Source organism: Homarus americanus, unplaced genomic scaffold (genome assembly GCF_018991925.1).
Source record: "Homarus americanus isolate GMGI-L3 unplaced genomic scaffold, GMGI_Hamer_2.0 scaffold59441, whole genome shotgun sequence".
Taxonomy (NCBI): domain Eukaryota; kingdom Metazoa; phylum Arthropoda; class Malacostraca; order Decapoda; family Nephropidae; genus Homarus; species Homarus americanus.
Genome location: NW_024755046.1, coordinates 233565 through 254114, shown reverse-complemented (window position 1 = coordinate 254114; position 20550 = coordinate 233565). Strand labels below are relative to the sequence as shown.

The window sequence follows — 20550 nt, the reverse complement described above, 5'->3', positions numbered from 1 at the left end:
CCTGCGACATCTACACTACACACCAGGCCTGCCGTGGACACTGCATTACACCACACATCAGGCCACGCACTACACAACACAGCCTGCCATGGACACTACACCACACATCAGGGCCTGCCATGGACACATACCACACCACACATCAGGCCTGCCATGGACACCCACACATCAGGCCTGCCATGGACACTACACTGCACCAAACATCAGGCCTGCCATGGGCACCACCACACCACATGTGGACCGCCATGGACACTACACTACATGGCACATCAGGCCCTGCCATGGACACTACACTACACAACACATTAGGGCCTGCCATGGACACTACACTACACCACACATGAGGGCCTGCTGGTCACTACACCACACATGAGGACCTGCCATGGACACTACACTTCATGGCACATCAGGCCTGCCATGGACACTACACACACCACACATCAGGGCCTGCCATGGACACTACACCACACCACACATCAGGGCCATGGACACTATACTACATCACACATCAGGGCCTGACTACACCTCACATGAGGGCCTCTCATGGACACTACACTACACCACACATCAGGGCCTGCCATGGATGCTACACAACACCACACACAGGGCCTGCCATGGACACTACACTACATCACACATCAGCCTGCCATGGACACTACACTACATCACACATCAGGGCCTGCCATGGACACTACACTACATCACACATCAGCCTCTCATGGACACTACACTACATCACACATCAGGGACTTGGCCACTACACCACACATCAGGGTCTGCCATGGACACAACTACACCCACACATCAGGGCTCTCATGGATGCCTCACTACATCACACATCAGGGCCTGCCATGGACAGTACACTACACCACACATCATTCCAGCGACACTACACTACATCACTCATCAGGGCCTGCCATGGACACTACACATCACTGCCTGCCATGGACACTACACTACACATCAGTGCCTGCCATGGACAGTACACTACACCACACATCAGGGCCTGCCATACTAACCACCACACCAGTGCCTGCCATACCACTACCACACCAGGGACTGCCATGGACACTACACCACACATCATGCCATGACACTACACTACACACCAGGCCGCCGTGGACACTGCTTTACACCACACTCAGGGCCTGCCATGGACACTACACTACACACCAGGGCCTGCCATGGACACCACCACACATCAGGGCCTGCCATGACACTCAACACCAGGGCCTGCCATACTACACTACACCACATCAGAGCCTGCCATGGACACCAAAACCACACATCAGGGCCAGGACACACACACTACCACACCAGGGCCTGCCATGGACACTACCTAAACCACACATCAGGGCCTGCCATGGACACTACACTACACCACACCAGGGCTTACCATGGACACTATACCACACATCAGGGCCTGCCATGTACACTACACTACATCACACATCAGGCTCATGGACACCACTACATCACACATCATGTCCTGCCATGGACACTACACTACACCACACATCAGGGCCTACCTTGGACACTACACCATACATCAGTGCCTGCGACACTGCACCACAATGGGCCTGCCATGGACACTACACTGCACCAAACATCAGGGCCTGCCATGGGCACTACACTACACAACACCAGCCTGCCATGGACACAACACCACCACACCAGGGCCTGCCATGGACACCTACACCACACCACACATAGGTCCTGCTGGCACTACACTTCACCACACATCAGGCCTGCCGACACTGCACTACACCAGGGCCTGCCATGAACACCACACTACACCACACATGAGGTCCAGCATCGACATTACACTACCGACACATCAGGGCCTGCCATGGACACTACACCAGACCACACACTGTAGACACCACATCAGCCATCACCACACATAAGGTCCTGCCATGACATCACCACACACATCAGGCCGCCGCGACATGACTACACTACAACACATCAGGGCCTGCCATGGACACTGCACCACATCAGCCTGCCATGGACACTACACTGCACCAAACATCAGGGCCTGCCATGGGCACTACACTACACCACACATGTGGACCTGCCATGGACACTACACTACATGCAAGCCACCGCGCACAATAGCCTAGCTGCGGACACTCACACCACACCACATTGAGGGCCTGCCATGGACACTACACTACACCACACATGAGGACCTGCCATGGACACTACCGCGCACATCAGGCCTGCCATGGACACTACACTACACCACACATCAGGGCCTGCCATGGACACTACCACACATCAGCCTGCCATGGACACTATACTACATCACACATCGAGGCCTGCCATGTACACTACACTCACATGAGGCCTCTATCAGGCATGCGATGCTACACAACACCACACATCAGGGCCTGCCATGGACACTACACTATCACACATCAGCCTGCCATGGACACTACACTACATCACACATCAGGCCTGCCATGGACACTCACACCACACATCAAGGCCTGACACTACACTACATCACACATCAGGGACTGCCATGGCCACTACACTACACATCAGGGTCTGCCATGGACACTACACTACACCACACACTGGGCTCTGCCATGGATGCCTCACTACATCACACATCAGGCCTGCCATGGACAGTACACTACACCACACACAGGTCCCCATGGACACTACACTACATCACACATCAGGGCCTGCCATGGACACTACACATCACTGCCTGCCATGGACACTACACTACACATCAGTGCCTGCCATGGACAGTACACTACACCACACATCAGGGCCTGCCATGGACACTACACTACATCACATCAGGCCTGCCAAGGACACTACACTACACCATGCATCAGGGCCTGTCATGGATACTACACTACATCACACATCAGGTCCTGCCATGGACACTACACCACATCAGGGCTGGACACCCTTGCATATACTGTACAGTAAGTCCTCGCTTAACGTCGGCCCACTTAACCTTGTTTCGGTACTACGTTAGCAAACCTTAGAGACCAAAAATTCGTTTAACGTCCCAGTGACTCGGTACCAATTCGTTTGACTCATCATGGACAATTTTCTACTGCGCATCACCCTCGCCCTTAGGACAAATATTTCACTTACCTTTTTCACAATATGTATTTAGGATGGTGTGTGCATGTAAATGAGTAAATATAAATGAAGAAAGTTACTCTATCGACTGAAAAATAAGTTGAAAATACATGTATAGTACAGTACTTAAATGTACTTAAGGGACTAAAAGTTTTATATCTTGTGGTAAATATATGATGTCTATTTTTATATTATTCGCTGTCTTGCAAGGATTCTAGCAATTTATATTCTGCTAACTTTAGTCTGTTACATTTTATGAGAGCTTTAAGCTTAAAAACCACAGTCACTTTTACTGGAAGTCGGGGGGTAGTTGATTTATTATGACAGGGGAGTTAATGTAGTATGACCAGGGGAGGTTGTAGTATGTCAGGGGAGTTAATGTAGTATGACAGGGGAGGTGATGTATTTTGACAGAAAGAGGTGATGTAGTATGGACGGAGGTGATGTATTAGAGAGTGGAAATTGATGAGTATGACAGGGGGAGGGATGTAGACAGGGGAGGTGATGTAGTATGACGGGGGAGGTGATGTAGTATGACAGGGGAGGTGATGTATTATGACGGGGAGGTGATGTAACAGACAGGGGGAGGTGATTAAGACAGGGGAGTATGTGTGAATGACAGGGGAGGTGATGTAGTATGTCAGGGGAGTTAATGTAGTATGACAGGGGGAGGTGATGGTTATGACAGAAAGATGATGTAGTATGACAGGGGAGGTGATGTAGTATGATAGGGCGGAGGTGATGTAGTATGACAGGGGAGGTGATGTATGACAGGAGGTAGTGTGTATGACAGGGAAGGAAGTGACAGGGGAGGTTATGTAGTATGACAGGGGAGGTGATGTGTAGTATGACAGGGAGGTGATGTAGTATGACAGGGGAGGTGATGTAGTATGACAGGGGAGGTGATGTAGTATGATAGGCGGGAGGTGATGTAGTATGACAGGGGAGGTGATGTAGTATGACAGGGGAGGTGATGTAGTATGACAGGGGAGGATGTAGTATGACAGGGGAGGTGATGTAGTAGACAGGGGGAGGGAGGTAGTATAGGGGAGGTGATGTATGACAGGGGAGGTGATGTAGTATGACAGGGGAGGTGATGTATTATGACAGGAGGAGGTGATGTGGTATGACAGGGGAGGTGATTTATTATGACAGGGGGATGGATAGTATGACAGGGGGGTGATGTAGTATGACAGTGGGAGGTGATGTAGTATGACAGGGGGAGGTGATGTGTTATGACAGGGGAGGTGATGTGGAAAGACAGGGGGTGATGTATTAGACAGGGGGAGGTGATGTAGTATGACAGGGGAGGTGATGAAAGACAGGGGAGGTGATGAAGACAGGGGAGGTGGAAATGACGGGGAGGTGATGTAGTATGACAGGGGAGGTGATAGACAGGAGGTGATGGTAGACAGGGAGGTGATGTATTATGACAGGGGAGGTGATGTATTATGACAGGGAGGTGATGTAATATGACAGGGGGATGTGATGTAGCATGACAGGGGAGGTGATGTACAGACAGGGGAGGTGATGTAGTATGACAGGGGAGGTGATGTATTATGACAGAGGAGGTGATGTAGTATGACAGGGGAGGTGATGTATTATGACAGGGGAGGTGATTATTATGACAGGGGAGGTGATGTATATGACAGGGGAGGTGATGTAATATGACAGGGGGATGTGATGTAGTATGAGAGGTGATGTATTATGACGGGGGGTGATGTAGTATGACAGGGGAGGTGATGTGTTATGACAGGAGGAGGTGATGTAGTATGACAGGGGGAGGTGATGTATTATGACGGGGGAGGTGATGTATTATGACAGGGGAGGTGATGTAGTATGACAGGGGGTGATGTAGTATGACAGGGGAGGTGATGTATTATGATGAGAGGGAGGTGATGTAGTATGACAGGGGAGGTGATGTAGTATGACAGGGGGTGATGTATTATGACGGGGAGGTGATGTATTATGATGGGAGGTGATGTATTATGACAGGGGAGGTGATGATTATTATGACGGGGAGGTGATGTAGTATGACGGGGAGTGATGTGTTATGACAGGGGAGGTGATGTATTATGACAGGGGAGGTGATGTGGTATGGCAGGGGAGGTGATGTAGATGACAAGGATGTATAGGGAGGGATATGACGTGATTATTAGACAGGGAGTGATGTAGTATGAGACGGTGATGTATATGACAGAGGTGATGTATTATGACAGGGGAGGTGATGTAGTATGACAGGGGGAGGTGATGTGGTATGACAGGGGAGGTGATGTAGTATGACAGGGGAGGTGATGTAGTATGACGGGGGAGGTGATGTATTATGACAGGGGTAGGTGATGTATTATGACGGGAGGTGATGTAGTATGACAGAGGTGATGTAGTATGACAGGAGGTGATGTATTATGACAGGGGAGGTGATGTATTATGACGGGGAGGTGATGTATTATGACGGGGAGGTGATTTATTATGACAGGGGATGTGATGTAGTATGACAGAGTGTGTGTATGACAGGGAGGTGATGTAGTATGACAGGGGAGGTGATGTATTATGACAGGGGAGTGATGTATTATGACGGGGGTGATGTAGTATGACAGGGGAGGTGATGTAGTATGACAGGGAGGTTATGTATTATGACAGGAAGGGTGATGTAGTATGACAAGGGGAGGTGATGTGGTATGACGGGGGAGGTGATGTATTATGACAGGGGAGGTGATGTAGTATGACAGGGGGAGGTGATGTATTATGACGGGGAGGTGTGTGCATGACAGGGAGGTGATGTATTATGACAGGGGTGATAGACAGGAATGACAGGGGAGGTGATGTAGTATATGAGGGGAGGTGATGTGATGTATTATGACAGGGGAGGTGATTTATTATGACAGGTGGTGATGTGGTATGACAGAGGTGATGTATTATGACAGGGGAGGTGATGTATTATGACAGGGGAGGTGATGTATTATGACAGGGGAGGTGATGTAGTATGACAGGGGGGTGATGTAGTATGACAGGGGAGGTGATGTAGTATGACAGGGGAGGTGATGTATTATGACGGGGAGGTGATGTATTATGATAGGAGGAGGTGATGTGTATGACAGTGATTAGTATGACAGGGGAGGTGATGTATTATGACAGGGAGGTGATGTATTATGACAGGGGAGGTGATGTATTATGACAGGGGGAGGTGATGTATTATGACAGAGGGGAGGTGATGTAGTATGACAGGGGGGTGATGTATTATGACAGGGGAGGTGATGTATTATGACAGGGGAGGTGATGTAGTATAGTGAAGGGAGGAGGTGATGTATTATGACAGGGGGAGTTTATTATGACAGGTGTGTGATGTAGTATGACAGGGGGTGATGTATTATGACAGGGAGGTGATGTATTATGACAGAGGTGATGTATTATGACAGGGGAGGTGATGTAGTATGACAGGGAGGTGATGTAGTATGACAGGGGAGGTGATGTAGTATGACAGAGGTGATGTGGTATGACAGAGGTGATGTATTATGACAGGGAGGTGATGTATTATGACGGGGTGATGTAGTATGACGGGGGTGATGTAGTATGACAGGGGTAGGTGATGTATTATGACAGGGGAGGTGATGTGTGTAAGGAGGTGATGTATTATGACAGGGGAGGTGATTTATTATGACGGGGGATGTGATGTAGTATGACGGGGAGGTGATGTATTATGACAAGGGGGTGATGTAGTATGACAGGGGGTGATGTATTATGACAGGGGAGGTGATGTATATGACAGGGGAGGTGATGTAGTATGACAGGGGAGGTGATGTGAGTATGACAGGGGAGGTTATGTATTTTTGGAGTGATGTGACAGGGGGAGGTGATGTATTATGACAGGAAGAGGTGATGTAGTATGACAGGGGAGGTGATGTAGTATGACAGGGGAGGTGATGTATTATGACAGGGGAGGTGATGTAGTGTGACAGTGGGAGGTGATGATGTATTATGAGGGGAAGTTGATGTAGTGTGACAGTGGGAGGTGATTTATTATGGGAGAAGTTGATGTGAGTATGTGGGAGGTGATGTAGTATGACAGGGGAGGTGATGTGTAGTATGACAGGGGAGGTGATGTAGTATGATGGGGAGGTGATGTATTATGACAGGCGGAGGCGTGTATTATGACAGGGGAGGTGATGTATTATGACGGGGGTGATGTAGTATGACAGGGAGGTGATGTATTGACAGGGGTGATGTATTATGACGGTGATGTGGTATGACAGGGAGGTGATGTATTATGACAGGGGGTGTGATGTAGTATGACAGGGGGAGGTGATGTATTATGACAGGGGGAGGTGATGTAGTATGACAGGGGGAGGTGATGTAGTATGACAGGTGGAGTGTGATTTAGTATGACGGGGGGAGGTGATCTATTATGACAGCTGGTGCCAGGCCGCTGGTCAGTAAAGATTACCTAATGGAATTTATATGTCATGTGGAGGAGTTTTAAAGGTTTTCTCTTTTAAATCTCAATGAATGTGAGTTTATAGTAATGTATACAAGCACCTCGCCAGGCATCACATAAGTAGCTTTATATGTAATGTATTTCATGGGGCAAAGGGAGGCTCAGGAACGTAACTCCTGTATTTTATCTATTTCTTATGGGGAAAATTGGTCCGCTTAACGTTGATTCGTATAACGTCGCATTTTCACGAACATAACCCCGACGTTAAGCGAGGACTTACTGTAAGTTGTCTTAGAGGCTCATAAAAGTTTTTCTCGGGGGGTTAGGGCTTAACCGTGCAAGTGAACCGCCCCTCTAGCACTGTAAAATGATCGTCTACTGTAATACTGTACAGGTAAAGAAGATGTAGTGGTTGTCATAATACTCTACAGTATAGTACAGTACCTGACTAGCTTGACCTCACAACTGTGTTTTGATTCTTGACAGAGGAGTGTATGGCAACTGTTGAGCGGTGTAAGCAGGTAGATATTGAAGGAGAAGAAAAGGTGAAGGAGATTGAAGACAAAATTAAGAATTCCAAGGCATTAAAAGAAAAAGAGCTGAAGGCAGCCAAAGTAGCATTAGAAAAGTGCAAGAAGGTGGCAGAAGAGACAAGAAGTAAATGGAACCTCAAAAAACAGGCAAGTTGTGTGCATCTCCTGAGGGAGGCAGAATCCTGTACAGTATTTGGAGTGAGTGTGGTAGAAGTTAATGAATGATATAGTGACTAAAATCCCTTACAAAAAATAAAGTTCCTGTAAAATAAATATTTTTAGCACTCATAGGGAGCTAGAAGTGAAAATGTGCTTACATTCCTTGCCTCTGTAACTCAAGGGTTATATTGCCAAACAACACTGCATTGTACGTGAGAATAATTACATTATTGAAGATGTGTTCCCCTCCCACATGCTATAGACACTGTACCATTGAAAACTAAGCCTGAGAAATAGGATATTATTATTTAGGATTGAGAAGTGAAAGAAACAAGAGAATTAAACGAGTAAATATTTGATAACTAATTTAATAGGTTGGCAGTGATGGTGGAGGGGGCGGATTGTACCAGTCAGTCGTGGTAGTGAGGGGCCGCTGGCTTGATTCCTGTTTTAATCGTTGAAACATTTTCCCAGTTTCATGTGAGTTGCTGCATCAGGTGAAGGCTGTGTAGGGCACTTGGCAGCTGTTAAAACACAGAAATTATATTTATAAAGCAATCAAATGTCGCTTTCACCTTTATTTGAAAAAAAATGAATATGCAAGCGTTTGACAAGGTATAGAAAGACCTCAGTACATATATTTTCTTTGTAATTCTTAGTACACTGTATTAAAGACTTTCAAAGATTACATAATTATTATTTAGGCTTTATTTTATTTTTTAATGTTACATAACACTTCTTCTGACCCCCCCCCCCCTGTAACACCTGGCTTGATACCCCTCCCCCCTCTACATTACGTAATTTTTTAATGGCCCCTTAGCAGGTGCAATACCTTGAATTATTGGATGCTGAACTAGTGAGGTTCAAGTGTAGTAACATAATGTTGACAGTACTGTTTGTATTTGTACCCCTTGTTATGGAGTTTGTATAGTGTCTCTCCTTGAGCAGTGGATGGTATGATGAGGGAGCAGTGAGTGTTATAGCTAAATGTGTTTGCCAACACAGTCTAATATTGTAGAGGACACTATACAGCAGACAGTTATGAGGGCTGTTAGGTACTGAATGTGCTCGGTAACAGCATTTTAGGATTAAACCTTTCTTCTGGAGAGGCCTTTAAAGATTCTAACACCAGACTGATCCTTGGAACCAGTTTTAAAGGTGAATGAATGGCTTCTATGACAGTTATTGTGAGCCTCAGACAAGTTAATTTTGAAAATACAAATTCTTAGATTGGGTTCCTATTCCTAGGTCTGTCACTACTCTGGGCTAGTCTCCCTGCTTGAATTAAATTGATAGCTAAAAAACACACACCATTGTTTAGACCAAAGTCCATTAACTTCCCAACAAAGATACTCTTCATTCCTTCTCCCAATATGTAGCTACTGTAGAATTGTATGAAAGGCCAAGAATGACACGGGAAGAGTTAAGAACCTGACAAGAGAAACTGCAAGAGATTGTGCAGTAAGTGTGTGTAAAATGGCTGTAAAACATTGATGATGATGATGGTTAGTAACTAGTTGAAATATATTCTTCTCTGAAATCTCTGAGTCATAATTAAACCTTGTAAGATATATGTAGCTACACCTCAACTGTGATCACTGGAAATAATAAGTCTAGACAGTCAGAATGAATGTCAAGATTTAAAGACTTGAATGGAATCGCTTCTCCATTGTTACCTCAGTGTGAGGACAGACTTGCAGAACTGTGTACCATTGGTTTGTCTTTAATCTACATAACAACCTTGTGTCTTATGTTACGGAAACTGAGCAATCAACAAGGCAAATGTCTTAAGTTTCTTTACTTTAACTTTTACTGTTTATTTTAATTTCAAAATTTAAATGATTTCTTTACCTGTGTGTGTCTAGGGTCTCTTTGGTTGAAATGATTTAGCTATAATACCTTGTAATACTCATGCCCAATTACATAACAAATGACAATCTGTTTGTACAGTGGTCCCTCGGTTAACGAGCGCCTCGGTTAATGAGATTTTGGTAAACGATTTACCTTCCATAAGATTCTTAACTTCAGTTAACGAGCAATCCCTCGATTAACGAGTTTTTTACGAGCCGACTTCAACAAGTTTTCGCTTGCATTTGGCGGTCCACCAGCTGTAGTATTAGTCCGCCGATGCAGTAATCGATTTTAGGGCTTAAATTCCTTACTATTTTAGTAAATATCAAGAAGTTTATACTATTCAATAATTTTAAAAGTTTAATATTAACTTTTTTAGTCATTTTAACAATTATTGAACATAATTGAAGGTAAAGAAACTAGTTTCTGGCGTGCCATCCAGCCTGTTAACACACCAGACAGGCGTTAGTCTCTCTCTGTTTTCAGTGGAGGTAACATCTTGCTTGAGACTCTTCAACTAAACGCTTTTTTTTCTGTGTTTCCAAGCAAATTATTGGTAATTTTGAAATATATTTTACATATTGACAATATATAATGCAGTGCAGTGTTGATTTAAAGAAAATAATCTTGAAATACACCAAGAGAACTAAAATTTTATGGGTGAAATGGTGCCATGGGGTGACTTCTCTTCCACCCCAATGCCTTCTCTTCTTCCTTCTCCTCCACCCCCATTCTAATTCCCATTATCATCATCATCATCATCATCATCCAGGAGCCTTCTACATACACACCTCAAAGTAAGTGTATTTTTCTACCTTTTTTGTTGAATTTAGGCAATTTTCGGTGAGCTGGAACCAATTACCCAAAAACCCATTGAAACAATGGTTTCGGTTAACGAGCAACCTTCTAGAACGGATTGTGCTCGTTAACCGAGGGACCACTGTATTGTGAACTTGCCTAGTTATATTTTACTGTAGGTTTAGTTATTATAGCATTATTTTATTTAAATGAATATTTGATACCACACTCATGTTGACATGACAGTACCCAACACAGTATAAATAGTAGGATTTGAAAAATATGCAAGTGATTATAAAGTAATATTTTTAAAACAAAATCAACACAAAAACATATATACTGTACAAGGGTGAAAAATAATCTACTGAGCTGTACTAATACACGTTAAAAACCACATTCATTTTGACAAGTTCATAAACATTTTCACTAAGAGAAGATGCTCAGGCTTGGGGTGAAACCAGGTAGAATCTGATTTATTTGTTTATTAAAACCACCAATAAATCTCATGTGTACTTCCTAAGCTTGAGCATCTACTTGAGAAAGGCTTCAGTGTCCTTGAAAAGAAAAAAAGAAAGTCTTGAAATTTGAGAGTGAATAAAGTGTGGAAACCTGTTTATATTGGTGCTGGAGGGTGTATCTTATGTATGGTGGAAATTACCTAAATGCTGGAGGGGGATTCTGCCAGTAGCTGCACCGTGAGAGAATATCCAGTGGAAGTAAGGCAGTACTGTTCATATAGAGAGAATAATTCTAATTCTTGACATTTGGTATTTTCAGGAGGAGGAAACCTTAAAGTTGGAAATATGTGAACTAGAACAGAGTATTGAGACTACAAAGGTTCAAATTAATTCATCAGTGGAGGTGTTGGAGCAGTATCAGGTACAGATGAAGGCCCTTGAAGAGGAAATTGCACAAGGAAAGGTTAGTGGTACTTTTACTGTCATGTTGGGAGGAAGAATTAAATACTTATGATTTAGGATGCTATCACTGTTTATCTTACCAAACACACACAATACAGTACTACTACTTCTTGAGTGTCACCCGGAATCTAGTATGATGATCATCCAGCTATAATACAATGATATGAGTTATTAGGGATGTCACCTTTGTTGGTGAGCTCTTGAGGTGACTCAAGGGGCCGATATGGGGCTGGGAGAGCTGTCCACAGATTTTGCACATGTGGAGGGCTACAACTAGTGCGGAAGGGGTGGCGGTAGCATCTTTCTGGCGTTGGCACTTGTCTGCCACACTATGCAGTCGGGCTAAATCAGAAGTATTGACACCTTCTCGTGTGGTACTCCTCCAAGTGTTACAGTGTGGAGTAATCATCTCCCAGGTGAGGCGGTCGATTTGGCACTTTTTCCAGTTTGTCTTAAACCGTAGGCTCCGGGCGACGTTCCAGAACTTGCGCCTATTCTCGCCACTGTTTAAATGCCCAGCGCAGGTTATCAGGTTCCCGTGTGACTATTTTACCTGTCACACCACACACTCGCCCACAGGGAAGCTTCCTACTTTTGTTTGTTTCATTTTCATTGTTTGTCTATTTTATCATGTTGTATCAAAGTAATATTACTGAAAGTTGTGTGCGTGTGTCGCTGAGAACTTCTTATGAAGGGTAATGCAAATAAAATACATTCTAAATTAATTATTTATAGGAAATAAGTATTATGATCAGTAAATAAATGCATTATTGGCCAACTCGGACACAAAGGCAAGCGGGAAAATGACCCCTAAGTGCGTAGTGACAGCGAGTTCTCGATTTAAAAAAAATTCTCCTTATTTGTCTCGTCACTGAGGCGCCACGTAAGAATATAGAGGGACGATGTATAGTTTTTATTGGGCCTTTTTATTGTTTTCATCATTTATAAAGTTTAAAAATTATTTTTGGAAAAGTTTATTTTTCTTGGGGGCATGGCCGGCGGCACCCTAGCCCGGGGCGTAAGGGTTAAGACTATCCTTATACCTCATCCGTCGCCCGCCAGCGTTACATTTACCATTCCTTGGGTGACTGTAAAGTACAGGGGGTCCCCGGGTTATGAATGGTTTCCATTCCTGAGGACATTCTTATCGGATTTGTATGTAAGTCGGAACACATGCTATATTCATACCGTACTTACAGAACATGTTTAAAATCCCACTATATCATAGCTTAAGTTCTTATATACACCTAAAATCACTTAACTTAAGACAGAAGAACAAGTAGAATGCCAAAATACAGTACAGTGATCCCTCGGTTAACGAGCGCCTCGGTTAACATGATTTCGGTTAACGAGTTACCTTCCATAAGATTCTTAACTTCGGTTAACGAGCAATCTTTCGATTAACGATTTTCTTACGAGCCGACCTGAACATGTTTTCGCTTGCATTTGGCGGTCCACCAGCTGTAGTATTAGTCCGCCAATATAGTAATCGGTTTTAGGGCTTAAATTCCTAACTATTTCAGTAAATATTAAGAAGTTTATACTATTCAATAATTTTAAAAGTTTAATATTAAATTTTTTAGTCATTTTAACAATTATTGTACTTAATTGAAGATAAGGAAACTAGTTTCATGCGTGCCATCCAGCCTGGCAACACACCAAACAGGCGCCAGTCTCCCTGTCCTTTCAGTGGAGGTAACATCTTGCTTGAGACTCTCTTCAACTAAATGCTTTTTTCTGTGTTTCCAAGCAAATTATTGGTCATTTTGAAATTTTTTATTTTACATATTGACAATATATAATGCAGTGAGGTGTTGATTTAAAGAAAATAATCTTGAATTACACCAAGAGAACTAAAATTTTATGGGTGAAATGGCGCCATGGGGTGACTTCTCTTTCACCCCAATGCCTTCTCTTCTCCCTTCTCCACCCCCATTCTAATTCCCATCATCATCCAGGAGCCTTCTACATACACACCTCAAAGTAAGTGTACTTTTCTTCCTTTTTTGTTGAATTTAGGCAATTTTCGGTGAGCTGGAACCAATTACCCAAAAACCCATTGAAACATTGGTTTCGGTTAACTAGTTTTTCGGTTAATGAGCAACCTGCTGGAACGGATTGTGCTCGTTAACCGAGGGACCACTGTAAATTAAATGTAAAAAATAAGTCATCAGGTAATTAAAAAACTGTAAATTTAAAGTTTAACCCTGTTCGAATCGGCCGGCGTTCGTAAGCTGGACATTTGTTAGTCAGGGATCCCCTGCAGCTGCTTTGGCAGACTACTGTCGTCCATGCAGGTAACAAAGTCAGTCCAGCGTAGTTGTTCATGGATAATGGTAGCCTTGATGCTCCTACACATGGTCTCAGCGAGATTATTGGCATTTGTTCTCTTTGTCTTCCCAGTGAACTTGAAGGATCAAATGTAGACTACGTTGGTGAAAGTTTTCAAGTGCCTTGGTGTGCCCCCTGTATGTGACCCATGTCTCACTGCTATACAGCAGGGTAGGGAGGACCACTGTTTGATATATGTGCAACTTTGTAGATAATTTCAGCTCCCTACAGCTGAAGACACGGGTATGGAGTCTGCCAAAGGCTTGAGATGCACATCTGATCCAATGTTGAATCTCTTCATCGATGTCTGCGGTTAGGGACAGGTGGGAGCTAAGGTACTGAAAGTGGGTAACATTAGAAAGGGTAGTATTGGTTTTTCGGTTGAGCAACGAATGGTAATGCTCTTTCCAGCACTGACAGATGCCTTTTTCGTCTTTAATTAGGGAGTTACCATTGGATGAGCGAAGGGGGCCACACTATGAGCAGTTGGGCCAAACATTGTTTTGGTGGAATTGAAAAATTCTCGCATCTTGTGTTGATCCTTAAAATTTTACATTTCACGCACTATATTTTTCCACCATTCGTTTTTTAGATTACGAAGTTTGTGCTGAGCTGCCGCTTTCTTCTGGCAGAAGCTATCAGCTTTGATCCAAGATTCACACACACACACACACTTTTTTTTTTTTTCAAATGGCCTCCAGCCTCCCCCAATAGCCATACCTTCGCCACCATTTTATTACCTTAATATTAAATATCCTAATACATAAGTAGCTATCCTAGGTGTGTTGAGCTAGTTGAGCCGCAGATCTATGCGGCATTCAGTGACTGTTGCCTCATAGTCAATACAGTATCTGCAACTGTTGTCGGCTTTGGGGCCGATGCTCTAGTTCCCCTGAGGCAGAGCAAAGCCGACTGAAGGAGAGAGAAGGACAGTCAACATCTCATCCAGGCTGTAACATAACTTCTGGGCTGCTGCTTCTGTTCGGATATCACCTATGACTACTGCTACTACTACTACTACTACAGTAGAACGTTGATATAACACGAGATATGTCCCAAGAGAGGTCGCTTTAAACCGAATTTGCACTAAATAGAAGTGTTGTTTCAATGGAATAATTTAGTTTGGTACTTGAGAGAAACACAAAATACCTAAAAGACTTTTATAACTAAAAAATTTGAAAAAATAACAGTATTATGATATATATGTAGCAAGCACTCATTGCAGTCAAGTTGAGAGCTGGACAGTACTGTTACTGCTTGGTACTGCACTGTACTGTCTGCTGTCTCGCATCACTGACCCTCCTCCTGCCCAGACTGAGAGTCTACCCTGATGCACCTCAGCCCATCTCCTAGAATAAACAAACACTCATAAATCAACACAGCTAAAATTTTGGATACGAAACGGTCTGTTTACTAGCGATCAGCTGATGTGAGAGGGTGGACGTGCTGTCCCCGCACACCACCGCCTCTCATCTGACACACCAAGCACTTTCACTTTCCTCTCAACTTAGGTTTTAATTACTTTATGTTTTCAAAAATAGATTTTCACTCAACTTTAGTTCGGCAATTCATCCTTTGAAGATGCAGAGCCCAACTCGACCAGCTCATCATCCACATCACTGTCTAGTGGTGTGGCTGTGGACACATCTGACACGGGGAAGCACTGGATGACGGCCATGTCTGCCCAGACGTAGATGGTCCATCTACCCCAGGAGCTGAAGGAATGGAAAACATTCATTAAGTTAATGAATTTCTACCACATAATTATTAGATATCGTATACCCAAAATTTAATGTCTATTTTTCCAAGCAATAAACACTCAGTTCCATAGCGCACAGTTTCATAACAAACTCACCTGATGAGGCTAATGGACGGAAGAATGAGGTGATTTTCTTCTGTTGCTGGGCCATAATCAGTTGATCTAGCAGCTTAGAGTACGTAGACGCAGCCCGATTCAACGCCTCCACCACTTGCATACTGTGTTCCATATCAGGGTCATGTTGCAGTGGTGGCAGAAGTGACGTGCTACATGAACTCCTTCAGCTTAGGAATTGTCAGTTCCTTCCCCGCTGTTTGGGGCTTATCTGTTGCTTCCTCTTCTTCCTCTTGTTTCTTCACCATCTCCACCATCTCCAAGACTTCATCAGAAGTGAGAGGATCCTCCATGCTGACAAGCACTTCATTCACATCCTCTTCATGGATTTCTTGAAATCCTGAATATCCTCTCACCTCCTTGACGAGTTTCATAATGTCTTTCGTGTCCTTGCCTTCATCAAATCCCTTGAAATCATGGATTACCTGAGGCCACAGATTACGCCACACTCCATTTAGTGCAGTTTCTGGCACACTTTTCCATGCAAGTGTGATGTTAGCTATGGCCTACTCCTCCTTGCTGAGGAGGAGTAGGCCAATGGGACTACACTTGCCGAGTCCATTTCTCTCTATGATTCCCTGCCAAAAGTTAGCCTCTCTGCCAACTCTGTCACTGAAGTCGCCAAGGAGCACAACCTTGTCTTCTCTGGGGATAGAGGTTAGCACTCTGTCGATGTCGTCGTAAAAGGCCTCCTTGATGTCATCCTCTTCATCCAATGTTGGGGCGTATGTGCTGATGAAAATGGCATAATGTGAGTGATTTAGTGGGACTCAGAGCGTCATGAGGCGCTCGTTGATCCCAATAGGCATTTCAGTTAGCCTGTGTAGGATGCGTTGGCAGATGGCAAAGCCAACTCCATAATGCGGTTTCTCTCCGCAACAGTCTTACCCTTCCAGAAGAAGGTATAGCCAGACCCCCGTTCTGTGAGTTGGCCCTCATCACTAATGATTACTATGTCGATGTTATACCTAGCCAGCCCTTTTGCCATAGGGGCAGTTCTTCTTTCAGGACATTCATTTGTGCTAGTATCCAGAAGGGTCCTGACATTTTATGCAGCAGCCATTAGAGGTTGTATAGTTTGTTTCTGTTTGGATCTGTGATTTTGATTGTGTTTTCAACTGCATAAGGATAACCTTAAAGGGTGTGGTTGCCCAGTCAGGTTTTTTTTTTTTTTTTTTTTTTTTTTTGGCAGGCTATGTTTAGGGCACCTTTTCTAGCCCCCTCCCTATGTGGGGTGAGCAGAGTGGCTCGTCGAAAGGGCTGCTCAGTTGCACAGACAGGACCGGATTTTTACTGCTGCCCAGATCCTAGTGCAAAAACAACCATCTTACCTGTGCTGCCCAAGTGCAGAGTAGTGACTAGAGACTCCCGGCAGTCATCTTTGCCTATCCCCGTTGTCATAGGACTTTTGGTGGTAGGAGTTTTAATGATGATGGTTGCAGGTGAGTTGATTTATGTGGTGAGGCAGGAGCGCAGGCTGCAACCACACATCTTGGCTCTCCCTTTTCCTGATCCAGTGGTGCAAGTGTTGGAACGACTGGGGAGAGGGAGAGTTGCAATGGACTGCTGATAACACAGTTTGTTTGGTTTCACCTTCGTAGCCTGTCCATCATGCATTGCCTTCGTCCACCGGTGTAGTCATTGGGTTCCGATGGTGGTCACCTCTTCTGCCTATACCGCCGTTAGGGTCTTGTTGGAGCTCTGTAAGCATGTCTGCCTGAAGCGAGGCTCCACTGCAGATTTTTCGTTCAGGGTTTACTCCCGTAGCCTTATACCTACCAAGGTTAATCTGCAAGGCAGTCTGGCAATGGTTGGTAGGTGCCAGGATGTGTCTACATGCCAGTGGGCCTATGCGCCGTCCCTCTGGGGCCCACTGCTACTCCGAGATCCCGTTGGTCTAACCTGGGCCCATGAGGCACCCAGTTACTGTATGTTGTCACTTGGAGGGACAGCAGGAGTCTTGATGGTGAGGAGGCTGTGTACTGGCAGGGGAAGACTTACGCAAGTTGCTTCCCTGTTCGCCACGAGGGCTAGCCAGCGGTGGCAGCTGAAAGCGAGAGGGAGCAAGCAGTGCTTGCACCTTAACATTATCAAAATGCTGCCACAGTAGACACATTTCACCATCCTGTGTGTGAACACACACACACACGCACATATTTTGTTCATTTATTATTATTATCAATTCATTGTCACTGCACAGGTTACCTCCTATCATAAACCCCTTTTACTTGTGTCACATCACACTAGCTAACATCACCCATTACAAGTCCACTCATCCCCTAGAACCTACTCAGTGCCATATACTCTAGTTAACCCTGCACACTGTTGCTCCCCGAATGCTCATACCCCCTACCTTTCCTATCCTCACCCACCCCCATCATATGTTCATATCCCCTCTTTACCCGCCACCCTCCAACATCTAAGACATCTCCCCATATTTCCATCCTTTTTGTGCTTTTATCTCTTTCTTTCCTCTCTGAATTATACCAGTCTCTCACTACCCATTCTCTCGGTGAGTTCATAACACCGAAGGCGACTCCGCTCCATCTCTCCTCATCGTCGTATGTTTGGGTATTTGAGTACAAGTAAAGTCACAGATAACTTGAGGTTTAGATTTTGCTCAAACATTTCTTAAAGTTTGTCATTAACTTTTATATGTCGGCAAGAAAAATGGTCTTGATTAATGAGAATGAAACTACAATAATATTCTAATTGAAACTTGTAGGTAAAATGGTGGTGAAGTTATAAGATGGTGAATGATGGTCACTATATTGAGAACAGTTCTAAGCCTTGTTGTTACATCTGGATGTTTGTGTTTGCCCATTACCAACCTTTGATTTATGTATTTAATGTTATGTATGTGTTAAAGTGATCGTTTACAACATGGTACCCTTGAGTCAGGCAGCTCAGGTAATGTACAGCTCACTGAACCTGTGGATGATTACCCCAGTTAGTCCTGAGATTAGTAACTAACTTTACAGTTGGCTCACCAACCAATCAAATGATTTTACATCAGAAATCATATGATTAATTAATTCCTTCTTATGATGTTTGGAGACCCTTCAGGGGATCAGTCAGCCAGTTAAACTAAGTTGAGTCATTTATTAAGAGTAACTTGGATTGTTACAGAAAGTCCGAGTACTCACCTCCACCCACTTTACTCTTATTGAATGACTTATACACACTGGGCAGCTTCAAGATATACCGAAGATTGCACTTAGAGATCCTACATATAATGTCCAGTTCCCATTCTGGAAAAGTGGGTTGGTGAAACTTGCTCCATATTTGCCTGATGGCAACTGGGACTCCATACCATGCAAGTGTGGAAAACATTGATGATGATGATTAACCAAGGCAGTTATTAAGTGAGATACTGTACAATAGCAAGTAGTGGGGTCAGTCTTTTGGGGGAAGTGTCGCCATGTGGATTACATTTTTTCATGAGGAAGGGACTAAGAGATACCTGGTCATGTACTTTTTACTAAAGAGGAGTTTTCAAGCCTCACCCTACCTGCTCATGTTGGTCTTGTTGTTACACCATAAACAGTAGGAGTGTGCATCCTTTAAAATAGTCTTCTCTTAAATAATATCTACTGTCTAATTATTAATACTTTTGTAACACTTACTTTATTCTTTTACCTTTATTGTACCACCAACAACACCATTATATTATATACTGTCACATAGAGGGGTAGAAATTACTATTGCAATAATTATATATTTGCCATCAAGACATGATACTGACTGATTCTGTCCCCCTTGTTTCACTTTAATACAACCCGTGTTGTATTGCTTCCACCCTTATCATATCAATGTATATCAACACCACATTAGTCAGGATTATTTATTTATTGATTCAGTATTATATTCTCATATGATTGGCCTCTTATGGTTTATGGCTCATCAAGATTAATACACCTATAACATCTTCAGTAATAGAGAAAAATACAATACTGTATGTAATTTGTAATATGACTGAAAATAAAAGGATAAGCTATATCAGAAGGTTGTTTACTCAAGATGCATTCATGTGAGCTTTCAGTTGACCAGCTTACAACAAGGTTCATTATAATACACTGTATAGTACTTGATATGAAGTTACCTTCCTAAAAACGTTATTTACTACCTTTGAGTGTTATATGATGACTCATTTTGGCTACTTGTACACTTAAGGCAAATGATTACTGAATAAACCAGGGTATATACAGATGCATAATTCTGTACATTATAATATTACTTATTAAGTGATGATAAATACACTACAATAGTATTTATTAAGTGATGATAAATACACTACAATAGCATTTATTAATTTATAAGTGCACTACTGTGTTGTACTCTGCTCTACTACAGTTGTACCCCACTTAACGCGGTCAATTGAACCCAGAGGGTCCCGGGCTAAGTGAAATCCGCGTTAAGTGAACAACAGAACATATGGGATTAATTCCAATAGAACCCAGCCCGACCCCCAAACTCCACTTTTTGACGACACATAACTATGTTGTAGTAAAAATTCTATCTTAACTTTATGATGGTATGAAAAAA

At 43.7% G+C, this 20550-nt stretch overlaps 1 protein-coding gene across 1 annotated transcript in view; it reads left to right on the top strand.

The window, feature by feature from the left end:
- Positions 1-20550, top strand: part of LOC121856145 (structural maintenance of chromosomes protein 2-like) — a gene marked incomplete at its 5' end in the record, with an annotated part of 63060 nt that overhangs the window by 20936 nt on the left and 21574 nt on the right. The window contains 2 exons of the mRNA XM_042351457.1: positions 8027-8220; positions 11659-11802. Coding sequence (XP_042207391.1) covers positions 8027-8220; positions 11659-11802 — 338 coding nt within the window. The remainder of the gene's footprint in view (positions 1-8026; positions 8221-11658; positions 11803-20550) is intronic.